Source organism: Canis aureus, chromosome 22 (genome assembly GCF_053574225.1).
Source record: "Canis aureus isolate CA01 chromosome 22, VMU_Caureus_v.1.0, whole genome shotgun sequence".
NCBI lineage: Eukaryota > Metazoa > Chordata > Mammalia > Carnivora > Canidae > Canis > Canis aureus.
Window position 1 is genome coordinate 26,781,247 of NC_135632.1, and position 13,605 is coordinate 26,794,851.

General features: G+C 41.1%; 1 protein-coding gene across 2 annotated transcripts in view; it reads left to right on the top strand.

Moving 5' to 3' along the window:
- Positions 1-13,605, top strand: part of PLCL2 (phospholipase C like 2) — a 185,485-nt gene that overhangs the window by 110,208 nt on the left and 61,672 nt on the right. For both annotated transcript variants that reach the window (XM_077865299.1, XM_077865298.1), the window contains exons 2-3: positions 4,361-6,847; positions 9,477-9,680. In XM_077865299.1, coding sequence (XP_077721425.1) covers positions 4,361-6,847; positions 9,477-9,680 — 2,691 coding nt within the window. The remainder of the gene's footprint in view (positions 1-4,360; positions 6,848-9,476; positions 9,681-13,605) is intronic.

Genomic DNA, 13,605 nt, shown 5'->3' on the forward strand with positions numbered 1-13,605 from the left:
TAGCTCTCTTATTTGTAGTAAGGGGACTTCCACGTGAGTGGGAAGCAACATTTGGCCATACCTAGCTTTTCTTCAAGTTATTTTATTCTTTTCAGTTCATCTGATTGTACAAAATGACCTTCAAAGTGACCCACTTTGCTCCAGATCCTTTATTTTTTTCCTTTTTGCTCATCTTGGAGAGCACATCAAAGTTTTAACAATGAATGAAAAACTTTGCAAGGTAACTCTGATGTGCCCAGCAGGACTTATTCCTTCAATTCAGAGTTATTGTTACTGAGCTTAAGAATGACCTAGCCTTGCTGTGCTCCTTGAAGAGGCCTCAAGTTGCTTCTGGAGTGTTTTGTTTTCTTTTGTTAAGGATAGAAATTTCTTTAACCCAGTTTATTCCTAGGCCCCCTTCAATCAACATAAAGATCTCAGGTCTTTTTTTAGTGTTATTTATAAATCAAATGATTTGACTCAAAACAAACCAGAAGGACAAAGGGCTACTTTGTTTTCATAGTATATCCGCTTCTTCTGTTGTGCCGTGTCCCAGTCTCCATGCTGGAATCCCTACATTTACCTAAAATTCAGCATTTCAGGGTTGATACGGAGGAGGTGGGGTTTTGAAAGCTAATTTTCCTCCAGACTGAACATTTGTGTTACATTCCTCCTCTTGGTGTTAATAAATGCTGATAGGGTAGCAGAAATGCACCAATGGACCAAGTTTACATTATCTTGTTTTTACCACTCAGAAGCTTTAGATGGTGAGTGCTTAAAATGTAAGAACCAGCTCCGAAACAGCATTTATACTGTTTGAGAAAATATTTTGAGGCACCTTCATGTCAGCAGAAACTTACGTCTTTTCCTCTGGTTTTAGATGATTAGTTCTTATACGTTATATACATTTTGTTTTCTTTAGATAAAAAGACCATATGTGTAGCACTTTTCACTTAAATTTAAACTAACTCACATTAGATAACACAGAAAATAGATTCTGACTCTGCTGCTGAGCAGCTGCTTAGCTCACGCAAGTACAGCTGACCCTTGAACAATGTGGATTTGAACTGTGTGGATCCACTTACACGTGGAGTTTATTTTTCAATAAACACAGTGAAGTCCTGTAAATGTGTTTTCTGTTCCTGACAATATTCTTAATAACATTTTCTCTAGATTACTTTATTGTAAGAATACAGTATGTAATACACATAACATGCCAAATATGTGTTAACCAACTCTGTGTGATCAGAAGTAGGCCATCAGTGGTTAAGTTTTTTGAGAATCAGAAGTTATACGTGGATTTTCAACTGTGTGGGGGATGGTATTCCTAACCCTCGCATCATTCAAGAGTCAGCTGCTGGCCTGAAAAGTGAAAGCCAAGTAGAAATGAGTAGGTGTGGGATAAAGATTCTGGGAGTCAGGCAAGTTGGGACCCTGAAACTCATGCTATTGAACCTCAGTTGTCCTTCCCTCCCACACAAGGGCTTCTGTCCCTGTCTTCCCTTCCTCTGGGCGATGGGGGACCCTCCTGTAGCTTCCAGCCAGTGATTCTGGTCCATCAAATGGTTAAGGACAAGCTCACACATCTGTTCTCCTGTGTGGTCTCTAAGCAAGCACATGCCTCTGTTGGTGTTTGCCAGTGGCTTCATCTGTTGGGGAGGAAGGAGACCGTGGTGTGCTCCAAAAAGGACAGAATGGGGGGCCACAGACAGAGGGGGAAGAAGAGACAGGAAAGTCTCCAGTATGGGAAGTCCCTGTTGGCATTATACCAGCCTGTGTTTGGGTGACCATCATGTGTGTCTGCAATGGATGCAACTTACCCATCAAAACCTGACTGGCAAAAACAAAAAAACAAAAAAACAAAACCTGACTGGCTTGTGAAAAGCAAGGCAATGTTTTTAAAGCCTCAAGTGTGGTGTTTAAGCCCCTGCCTCTCCCACAGATGAGGGTGTGTGAGCACTTAAGTATGTTATTAATATGATTTGCAATTAATAACAGGCTTTTTCTTCTTAGTAACAAAGAGACCTATGAATCTGAAATGTATCAATTGTAATAAATTAGAAGGTAGTAGATGGGTATTAATCAACATGTTAAGACTGACAGAATAAAAGATTACAGTGTTGAGGAAATGCTATATATATTTTTAATGGATAAGCACCTCCATTTATCTTTGTGACATCTTTTTACTAGTGGCACCTTAGAGATACAATTTATAAAGATTATAAAATTCCCTTACTTAATTAGTATGTTGTCTTTACTACAGGCACATATGTGTTTTTAAAGGTAAAGACAACCTTCATTCTGAAAAATAGGAAATTTATACATTTGTTTCAGGCCCTTATGCATGGCTGATTACAAATTTAATTTCATGCCAACTCACTTAAATAGATAGAACACAATCTATGCTTTAGGGATTTGGAAGAGCTATGATGCAATTCATCTTATGGATACAATTGCCACAGTTTTTATGTCTTTTGCACTTTATTGTTCTGAGGATTCAGTTGCAAAGAAATACTCTGCCTTTTGGCTTTTATGTTTTATCTTGGCATTTAGATCACAAAAACCTCTATAGTTCATTTTGAAACTTTGAGGGAAATGATGCCCATATGATTTAAAGTTTTAGTTTAATTACCTCCTGCAAATTGCTTTTGGAAGTATAGGTAGCCAAAAACTAAGAGTGGTTTTAAATTTCAGATGCAGAGAATAGCATAATCACTTTCTAAAATGTAGAGATTTTTTTCAAAATAGATTCTCTCTCCAGAGCAGGAGAGTTAGAATTGCCTTTTATAATATTCTTCATGTTCTTTTCTTTATTGCCACAAAAGTTATAGAATCTCAACCTCCATGTCTACTCCCTATATATATAATGACTTACTGAAGATTTATCAGAAATGTCATATACTTCCTGAAAGGCAACATCACACTTTCAGTGAAAATTGCTTTGAGGTCATTTGAGCACTTAAAAAAAAGAATAATAAAGGTGTCTGCACAGAGAAGGAACTTAAATGCACACAGAGCTGTGGCATCAGCATCTCGAGTTGGGCTTCTGTTACACTGTGTGGGGGAAGTTGAGGGATGTGTCATTGGTGATGTAGACTTCTTTAGAAATAGATGCCATCTGAAGTTTTTCCCTTGATAGTGTTAATAAACTGATAATACTGGAGGTACTTAGGTGACACTGTTCTGAACACTAGCTTGGTGCATGGTGGTAGGCTTTAAAAAATCCAGCTCTAGGACTTTTGAGGCACTCTCAGCTATCCCCCCCACCCAGACTCAGTGCAACGGCAGCCGTCAAACCATATCTGACTAAAGTCCTGAGAACCACGACTAATCTGAGGCTCTAAAGAGCCAGGAATTTCTGCTGGAATCTCAGTGTCTATTCATTTAACGCACAGTTTAGTGGTCGGTACTCAGCTGTTTCTGGTCTTTGGGCATATGTTGTTTCCAGAAATAGCCCAGACATCTTAGTGAGTCCAAGTGGTCAGGAAGCGGTTTTCAGATTTCAGGGGCATCCCCATCACTTAGAGTGTTGCCTGTAACGTGAATTCCCGAGCACTGCCCCCTCCAGATCTGATCCCACATGCCTAGGAATCTGCATTTTCATCAGGTAAATCAGGTGGTTTTGAGGCAAGTGGTGTGGTAACAGCCCTTTGAGGAACACTAGTGTGGGAGATGTATTCACACCGAGCCTGCTTCATAGGGATATGACCTGTACGACTGTGTAGGCCCCACACTCAGAAGGGCCCTGCACTTCACTTAATGCTCTTCTGTCACCTTAAAATTCTTAACAATTTTTTTTTTTTTTTTGAGAGAAAGAATGGGGAGGAGCAGAGGGAGAAGGAGAGAGAATCTTAGGCAGCCTCCATACACTCAGTGCAGAGCCCAATGCGGGGCTCACTCTTATGGCCCTTTAGAGCATGACCTGAGCTAAATCCAGAGTTGGACACTTGACTGACTGAGTCACCCTGGTGCCTCTAAAATTCTTAACAATTTTTGAACAAGGAGCCCTGCATTTTCATTTTTACCTGAGCCCTGCAATTTAAGTAGCTGGTTCTCTGTAAAGGATTTTATTGTGTGTTATTGAAATTGTGTTTCTTAAAAAAAAAAAAAAAAGAAAGAAAAGAAATTCTGTTTCTTGGTACCCATGGATTACACTTATTCAATGATTTTTTTTTTTTTTTTTTTACCTGTTTATATTAGGCTGCAAACTCCAGGGCCACTTCTAAGCTCTATAAGGGATTGAGTACCATTTGTCATAGAATATTCAACAGGAAATCCTAACAGTATGGTGTTTTTTAAAAGAAATTTAAACTTTAATTCCTAGTCTTGAACATGGAAACCCATGTTTATGTTATTCTTATACTCTTTTTTTTCCTCCCAGGATGGTACAAAGCAGAAGAGAGAACGGAAGAAGACAGTCTCGTTCAGTAGCATGCCGACGGAGAAGAAAATCAGCAGTGCAAGCGATTGCATCAATTCAATGGTTGAGGGTTCAGAACTCAAAAAGGTTCGCTCCAACTCTAGGATTTACCATAGGTATTTTTTATTGGATGCTGACATGCAGAGCCTGAGGTGGGAACCATCTAAGAAGGATTCTGAGAAAGCCAAGATTGATATTAAATCCATTAAGGAAGTGAGAACAGGAAAAAATACAGACATATTCCGCAGCAATGGCATCTCTGACCAGATATCTGAAGATTGTGCGTTTTCGGTCATATACGGAGAGAATTATGAGTCACTTGATTTGGTTGCCAACTCTGCAGATGTTGCGAACATCTGGGTTACAGGACTGCGGTACCTAATTTCTTATGGAAAACATACACTTGATATGTTAGAAAGTAGCCAAGACAACATGAGGACTTCTTGGGTTTCACAAATGTTTAGTGAAATTGATGTAGATAACCTTGGACATATAACGCTGTGTAATGCTGTGCAGTGTATCAGAGACCTCAATCCTGGTTTAAAAACTAGCAAAATCGAGCTTAAGTTCAAAGAATTGCACAAATCCAAGGACAAAGCTGGTACTGAAGTCACAAAGGAAGAATTTGTTGAGGTTTTCCATGAGCTTTGTACCAGACCTGAAATTTATTTCCTTTTAGTTCAGTTTTCAAGCAATAAAGAATTTCTTGATACCAAGGACCTTATGATGTTTCTTGAGGCAGAGCAGGGTGTGGCACATATAAATGAGGAAATAAGCCTTGAAATTATTAACAAATACGAGCCATCCAAAGAAGGTCAGGAAAAGGGCTGGCTTTCCATAGATGGGTTTACTAAGTACCTTATGTCCCCTGACTGTTACATATTTGATCCGGAACATAAGAAGGTCTGTCAAGATATGAAGCAACCTTTGTCTCATTACTTTATAAACTCATCTCATAATACATACTTAATAGAGGATCAGTTCCGAGGCCCCTCGGACATCACAGGATACATCCGAGCTCTTAAAATGGGTTGCCGGAGTGTTGAATTAGATGTATGGGATGGGCCCGATAATGAACCTGTAATTTACACAGGCCACACCATGACCTCTCAGATAGTCTTCCGCAGTGTCATTGATATTATTAACAAGTATGCATTCTTTGCTTCAGAGTATCCTCTTATCTTGTGTTTAGAAAACCACTGTTCTATTAAACAGCAGAAGGTAATGGTTCAACACATGAAGAAAATTTTAGGAGACAAGCTCTATACCACATTGCCCAATGTGGAGGAATCTTATCTACCATCCCCAGATGTCCTGAAGGGGAGGATACTAATTAAAGCAAAGAAGCTGTCCTCAAACTGCTCTGGCGTAGAAGGGGATGTTACTGACGAAGACGAAGGGGCAGAAATGTCTCAGAGGATGGGAAAAGAGAACGTGGAGCAGCCCAACAACGTGCCTGTGAAACGATTTCAGCTGTGTAAAGAGCTGTCTGAGCTGGTGAGCATCTGTAAGTCAGTTCAGTTCAAAGAGTTCCAGGTCTCCTTTCAGGTTCAGAAGTACTGGGAAGTCTGTTCGTTTAACGAAGTGCTCGCCAGCAAATACGCCAATGAAAATCCAGGGGACTTTGTCAATTACAACAAGCGTTTTCTCGCGAGGGTCTTCCCCAGCCCAATGAGAATCGACTCCAGTAACATGAACCCTCAAGATTTTTGGAAGTGTGGTTGTCAGATCGTCGCCATGAACTTTCAGACGCCAGGCCTGATGATGGACCTGAATATCGGCTGGTTCCGGCAGAACGGAAACTGCGGCTACGTCCTTCGGCCAGCCATCATGAGGGAGGAGGTTTCTTTCTTCAGCGCCAATACGAAGGACTCCGTCCCGGGAGTCTCACCTCAGCTTCTTCACATTAAAATCATCAGCGGGCAGAACTTTCCCAAACCCAAAGGATCCGGTGCCAAAGGGGATGTGGTGGATCCTTACGTCTACGTTGAGATTCACGGAATCCCTGCTGACTGTGCGGAACAAAGGACAAAAACCGTGCACCAGAACGGAGATGCTCCCATCTTTGATGAAAGCTTCGAATTTCAAATCAACCTACCTGAACTGGCCATGGTGCGCTTTGTCGTGCTAGATGATGACTACATTGGGGATGAGTTTATCGGCCAGTACACAATTCCCTTTGAATGTTTACAGACGGGCTACCGCCACGTCCCCCTGCAGTCCCTGACCGGAGAGGTCCTCGCGCACGCTTCTCTGTTTGTCCACGTGGCTATCACTAACCGAAGAGGAGGAGGGAAACCTCATAAAAGGGGCCTTTCTGTGAGGAAAGGGAAGAAATCCAGGGAATATGCATCCTTAAGAACACTGTGGATTAAAACCGTGGATGAGGTGTTCAAGAATGCCCAGCCCCCTATCCGGGATGCCACCGATCTGAGAGAGAACATGCAGGTACATTCTTGTGTCTACGTGTTTGCTCAAAGGCTTCTCTTCACAATGCATGTGCACAGCCTATGAATACTCCAGAGGGCTTTGGCTTTTACAGTAGCATATCTGATTTTCAATAATGTGTAAGTTCCAGTTTGTTACTAGAGCATTTATCACTAGTCTCATTTTTTCTTTGTCATTTGATTTTCCAGAACTGCAGTTGGTATTGAACATACCGATAACGTATTAGAGTAGAGCAGTTTTGTTCGGTCTCCCATAACCACATCCTAGTTCTTGTCTGATTCACAGATCCCCATTTTTTTTTTTTTCTAAGAGTGTGCATGGGAATCTCTAGTTTTCCCCAATGCTCTTTGGCTGGAGCACACTTTGATAACCTACCAAAATAAAAGACTCACGTTCCAATTCTTTCTTCTGGAGCTGCAGCTCTAGGAAACTAGCAAGCACTTAAAGGAGCTGATGTGTTTGTTTTGAACCGCCTCTTGATTTTAGAGGACAGCTATTCAAGTGTTCAAGTAAAAGACATGTGGTGTCAGTATTTATTAGAAGTCTAAGATAATAATTACCTCTAAACTCTATGATGGCTAAAAACAATCCATTAGGAATTAATGTATGTCATTAAGGATCGTCCACATGTCTAGCAGTATGCTAGGGCCTGCCTCACAGAGAGCTACTGGCCCTGACTCATCCCAGTGTGTGAGAGTGCCTGCCATGTCTGTGGTAGCTGCTTGGCAGGCACTGTAAAATCTATTAAAATATATATATTTGTTTACTAAAATACATATATATTATTAAATTTATTTAGTTGTATTAAATAAAATTTTAAATATGTTAGCTGATTATATATATAAAAATAACTGTTATGAGAAGAATGCCATCAGCGAGTAAAATCTGACTCCTATTCCACAAATTTCAACCCTGTACAGATTTTTACAGATACTCCATTCATTAAAAGACCTTATCACAGTGGAGAAATTTTATTCTCCTCTTTCTCTTCAAGTAAAAGCATAACAGAAATCTGAGGGGTTTTTCCCTGTTTCTGAGGGTGAGAACGGTTTGGTAAACCCTCAGCTCCGAGCAAGGCAGGCCGCCGTGTGCCCCCGGGCTGCTGTTGTGCGTGTGTCACAGCGTTCCCGTGAGGATGCTCCGGAGCAGCGTGTCTCCAGCGCTGTGTGCCAGCGCTGAGCCCGACAGAGCAGTCGGGGGGCTGGGTTGAACAAGCCCCTGTCACGCGCAGGCAGTCGGGGCCGCGAGGGTGCAGCCGTGAACAGCGTGCCTTTAGTTGGGAGTGGGTGGTGGGAGGAGAAACAGACTGTGAGCAGGTGAATGAGCAGATAGGACAGTTGCAGACACAAGCAAGGGCTGTGAAGAAAATAAAACAGGGAGGTGTGATGGAGTGATGGGGAGACCCCTCTGTGGATATCACGGTCATGGTTTGTTGTCACGAGCAGTTGACATCCAAGCGATCTTGAGTTTGATGTCCATGTTTAAAGAGATAGTAATAAAAAGAATCTGTTTAAATATAAAACCAAAGTGCTGCTCATTTCTAAGACTGGAGTGTCTGCAGGCAGAAAGCACAAGACTTGGAAGTGCACCTGGGATAACTCACATTTTGGTTAGAATTTACCAGTTGTTACAGCACAGTGATTAAAAGCATAGCCCTCAGCATCCACAGATTTGAGGTAAAATCTCGACTCCTTCACTCACCAGCTGCGTGACCTTAGAGAAATAACAGAGAGATTAGAGCCGAGACTCCATTTCCTCACCCACAGCGGAGCTGGTTGAGGGGCTTTAGTGAGGTGATGTGCACTAGGTATGCCTTTTGCACTTGGGAGGTGCTTCAAGAATGCAACCCAGGGCATTTGACAGTGTCAAGGGGTTTTCTTTATCAGATATTTTAATGGCATAGCTCTGGTGATTAGAAAAGGGTGGGGGGAGGAACGTTGCAGTCAGTGGACATGCCAATAGGGGAAGGTCTTGTGCTGGGCAGTTCTCTCAGGTAAACTGGGGTGTCCTCAAAATTCCTTTAGTTTTTCTGGTGGTTTACCGGCAGTCTTTGGCATTCCTTGGCTGGTAGATGTCTGCCTTCGCAAGACTTCCAAAGCTAAGAAAGAGAGCAGTCTCTCTTTCATGCCCTCAGAGGAACAAACCATATCAAAACCTTGATCTCAGACTTCTAGTCTCCATAACTGAGACAATACATTTGTTGTTTAAGCCCCCCCCCCCAAAAAAAAGATCCTTTAGATTTGGAACCAGTATAAACAGGTGAGAGATTTATTTGCAACCCGATTCAATTTTTTTTCCTTTACTTTTTTGCATGCAGAAGCCATTCTTTTCGTTTGCTCCTGATTGCACATCAGCCTTAGCACCACTGTGAACTTTGATCTGAAAAGAGGCTTTACCCTTCAGATGAATTTTACTTACTTGCATTTTCTATACTTTTGATAAACTGGTATTGAAAACGTCTGTAACTGTATTTACTTTGGAAAATAGCCATTACTTAATTCTGTTGTGACAGTGCTAATAACGGTTGTATCCGGCGGTTCAAGTATAATCAAGCATATCAAGTAGAATATCCATAAGAAATTAAAACCTCTGGTTAATTACAAAGTGCCCCCTTTCTTTCCACTAACAGAATGCAGTGGTGTCATTCAAGGAACTGTGTGGCCTCTCCTCTGTGGCCAATCTCATGCAGTGCATGTTGGCGGTGTCTCCCCGCTTTCTGGGACCTGATAACACGCCCCTGGTGGTCCTGAATCTGAGTGAGCAATATCCCACGATGGAGTTGCAGGGAATTGTGCCTGAGGTTCTAAAGAAGATTGTAACAACTTACGACATGGTGAGTTGTTCTTTGTACTTTTATGGAGCCTGGGTGAGGAAGATATCTTAAGATAATACACCAGACATACTTAGGCGCTCTTGCTAGGGTGTGCTCTCCTACTTCATGCTTCATTTACCTATGTTGGAACAGTTATTCCTCTGACCTTGCTGTATTCGAAAGAGCTTCGGTGTTTTATTGTTGTTGTTTTAGAAAGCAGGATTCAGAGACACTTGCCTCAGTTGGATTAAATAGCAGTTGGCTTTCCAAGAATATTATCTGAACTGATTTCTAAAGCATATGCTATCTTCTACATGTATATGGCAAAGATTTTTTTTTTATCTTTCTCTTCAACCAACCATAGATTTGCTCATTTTTATTTTGTATGCATTTTTCAGACTAGTAAAAGTGAGAAATTTAATTTTTTCTAAAATAAATTTTAAACACCATTAAAGGCAATTGCTTCCATCACATGATTATAATGTGTGATGCTTTCCTTCCTTGCAGCAGCTGCTCTGAGATACCTATAATTTGTAATCAACTTAAGGTTTAATGAGCTATCCTCGGGATACCGAGAATATTACATTTTTGTGCTTACATGTATCTTGCATTTTCATTAATGATATCTTGCTCTTATTGTAACTTTTTGACTTATCATAGCTTTAAGGGAGAATTAGTGGGTAAGCAGCACTGTTCAGAGCCCACAATGTAGTTGAGGCTGTCAGCACCCATGAGTGCTGGCAGTTGCTCTCCAGCCTGTGAGGTTTGGGGTGGGGGGGTGGTCATTCCTCTCCCAGATGGGCCAGACTGTACCACCACCAAACACTGGGCTGCGCCTGATGTAGCGTCTGTGGTTACAGACAGAATGGGATCGGCATCATAAGCCTTGACAAATATTTTTTACTCTTCTATAAGTTGATCTGAAAGCTTTAATTCAGAGGTTTTATACAATTCAAAGGAACGAAAAAACAGATTAGGCCAGCATTTCCCACAGCGTTCAGAGGAACCTTGGTTTCTTAGGATATGAGTAAATGTCACATGGGAGAAAGGGCTCTCTGGTAAAATAATTTAGGGGAATACTGTTTGAACGGAATTAATCATATGTCTTTACTGCAGGACATCTTAAGGCCTTTTCTTTGCCGACACACTGAGGTCCTAAGAGGATGACAGAGTATGCCCTGTTTCACAAATTGACTTGACCAGAGGGTACTGTTTCCAAAAAGGAAAGTTCTAAATAAATGCCTTTTGTTCTTTTTTAATTTTTTTTTTAAATTTTTACTATTACTAATTTATTATAAAAGGATGTTGTAAAGGATACAAATGAACAGCCAGATGAGAGGTACATAGGATGATGTCTGGAAGGATTCCAAGCACAGGATCTTCTGACCCTGTGGACTTGGGGTGTGCCACCTTCCTGGTACATGTTCATCAGTGCAAACGTTCTCCAAACCCCATTGATTAGATTTTTAACATTAAAAAATTTTTATTTAAATTCAATTAATTAATATATAATGTATTATTAGTTTCGGGGGTAGAGTTCAGTGATTCATCAGTCTTCTGTAACACCAGTGCTTATCACATCACATGCCCTTCTTAATGCCCGTCGCCTAGTTATCCCCCTCCCCCCACCTCCGTCCCCTTCAACAACCTTCTGTGTTTCCTATGATTAGGAGTCTCTCATGGTTTGTTTCCCTCTCTGGTTTTGTCTTATTTTATATTTTTTTACCTTCACCTGTGATCCTCTGTTTTGTTTCTTAAATTCCACATATGAGTGAGATCATATGATAATTGTCTTTCTCTGATTGACTTCTTCACTTAGCTTAATATCCTCTAGTGCCATCCACGTCATTGCAAAAGCAATATTTCATTTTTTTTTTTTTTGTGGCTGAGTAGTATTCAGTTGTATACATATAGCACATCTTCTTTATCCATTCCTCTGTTGATGGACTTGATCTTCATCACTTCTTGATCTTATTCACTCAAGTCTTCAGGCTTGTCGGTTCATTACCTGCCTTTTTCCTTGATTCCTGTGCAGTACCACACATTTTAGCAGGTACATATCAGTCCCTACTATTTCTAGCTTAAAATTCATGGCATGGTGAGCGATATAAAGGCCCAGACGGTGGGCACTGCAGGCAAACCTCAGAGGGTGGCAGTCAACCTGAAGGAAGAAGACAGGCTAGGGGCAAATGCATCTAAATACTGGGGACAGCACTGTGCTGGGTGCTGCAGGGGCTGCAAGAATGAGCATGAATGACCCCTTTCTTCAAGGAGTCATCCAGTCGACTAGAAGGTAGTGGAAGCCGCTGGGGAACAAAACACAGGAAGCTTACGCTCCGCTGCTTTGCAGTGAGAAGTGGAAAGATGGGAAAAGAGGTAAAATGGAAAAGTTTGAAGAGCTCTTTCACGCCTGAGGCTGAGGCCACCTGGTTAGTTCCCACCTTCTCATAAAACAGAAGAGGTAGCTGATGTGTATAAATGCTTCTTAAGCTTAAGCCACAAATAAAATCATTAGACATTTTGTAGACCTGTTTTGTTCACCAGAATCTAACATGACTTAGACCCTTGGTGTTTCTCTGGTTTCCATGCCAGTCCCACAGTGACATTTCTTCATGGTAACCTTTTTAACAGAAATTTCCTGAAAGTGGGGGAGCAGCACCCCACGTGGGTGATAATAGGGTGGACTAGACAGGGGTCAGGCCCCAGGACCTAGTCCAAGGGCTGGGTGCTGACCTCGAGCAGGAAGTTCTCAGAGTTCGTGGTAAAGAGGTTTCTAGATGCCGGCAATCTCCCAGCACCCATCACAGTGTTCATAGGAATCACTCAGTGCTCCCTGGTTCCCTGCCCCTTCCTCTTTCTGGGCTGCTAAATGATAACTCTTATTACACAACTCTTGTTTGCACATAGCTTTATAGTTGTGTTGTTACAGAAGTGATAAGACAGGATGTTTTAGCTTGTTCACATTTTTAAAATTACTCTTTAAGAAATTACTTAATGTGGAATTACTCTTACATAATGTTTAATTGAGATAGATAGCTATGCTGCGTAATACCCCTCGCTGTATTGATCTGTTGTGTTTTAACTCCATCGGAAAAACTAAGCCATAAAATATTTAAAATTGAATTCAGATTATTATAATTTGAATTTTAAAAACTGTTATTGTGGTATAGCAATAACTCTTATATTTTATAGTCCCCCTTTTTTAGTGACTTAATGGTTTGTTACTTTGTGACGATGAGTTTATTAAAGCCAGCTAAAGGAATATTGATGGGAAGTATGCTAGGATCTTGGACAGTCTGTAACTTTAAATATAGCTCTTTATTTTTATAATGTTATATTGAGCTTTACCCAAAATTAACCTTGGAAATAAGATCTTATTTCATTTTGTTGACTTCCCATTTATTGCATGAGGGCTCTAAATGAGAAGTAAGAGTAGTGTGAGAAATCCCCTCCAGAACTCCTGTGTCATTGCCGGTCTATACTGCTGAAGCTTGTCCTGTGGGGAGGACAGGGCTGTGGCATGGTCTCTCCTAAGAGTGTGCAGATATGTATTTATGCTATCATGATTGTGATTACTGTTCAGTGTCTAAACTCTTATTAATAAGCCAGTACATCAGTATGCCAGTTTCTTTGTGAAAATGGAGAATGAAAAGAAGGAATTGATCATGGAAATGTGAACAACTTGTCAACCATTCTGGAGGCTAGAAGAGAATGCCCATGTCTAGTCTTCCTGCTGATCTACCTGTAGCCCCAGAATAATTATTAATAGTTCTCCCTTTAACTCCTAGAATGTCCCTGTTTAGGTAATTAGTTGTATGGTCACCCACTTCGTGGCCCCTAGATTGTCCTAATGGCTCCTATGATTACCACCAACAAATAGAACTTCTAAACTGCCCAAACTGTGGTTTTACCCTATGTGTGGTCCCTCCTTGGGGTCGTGGAAGTG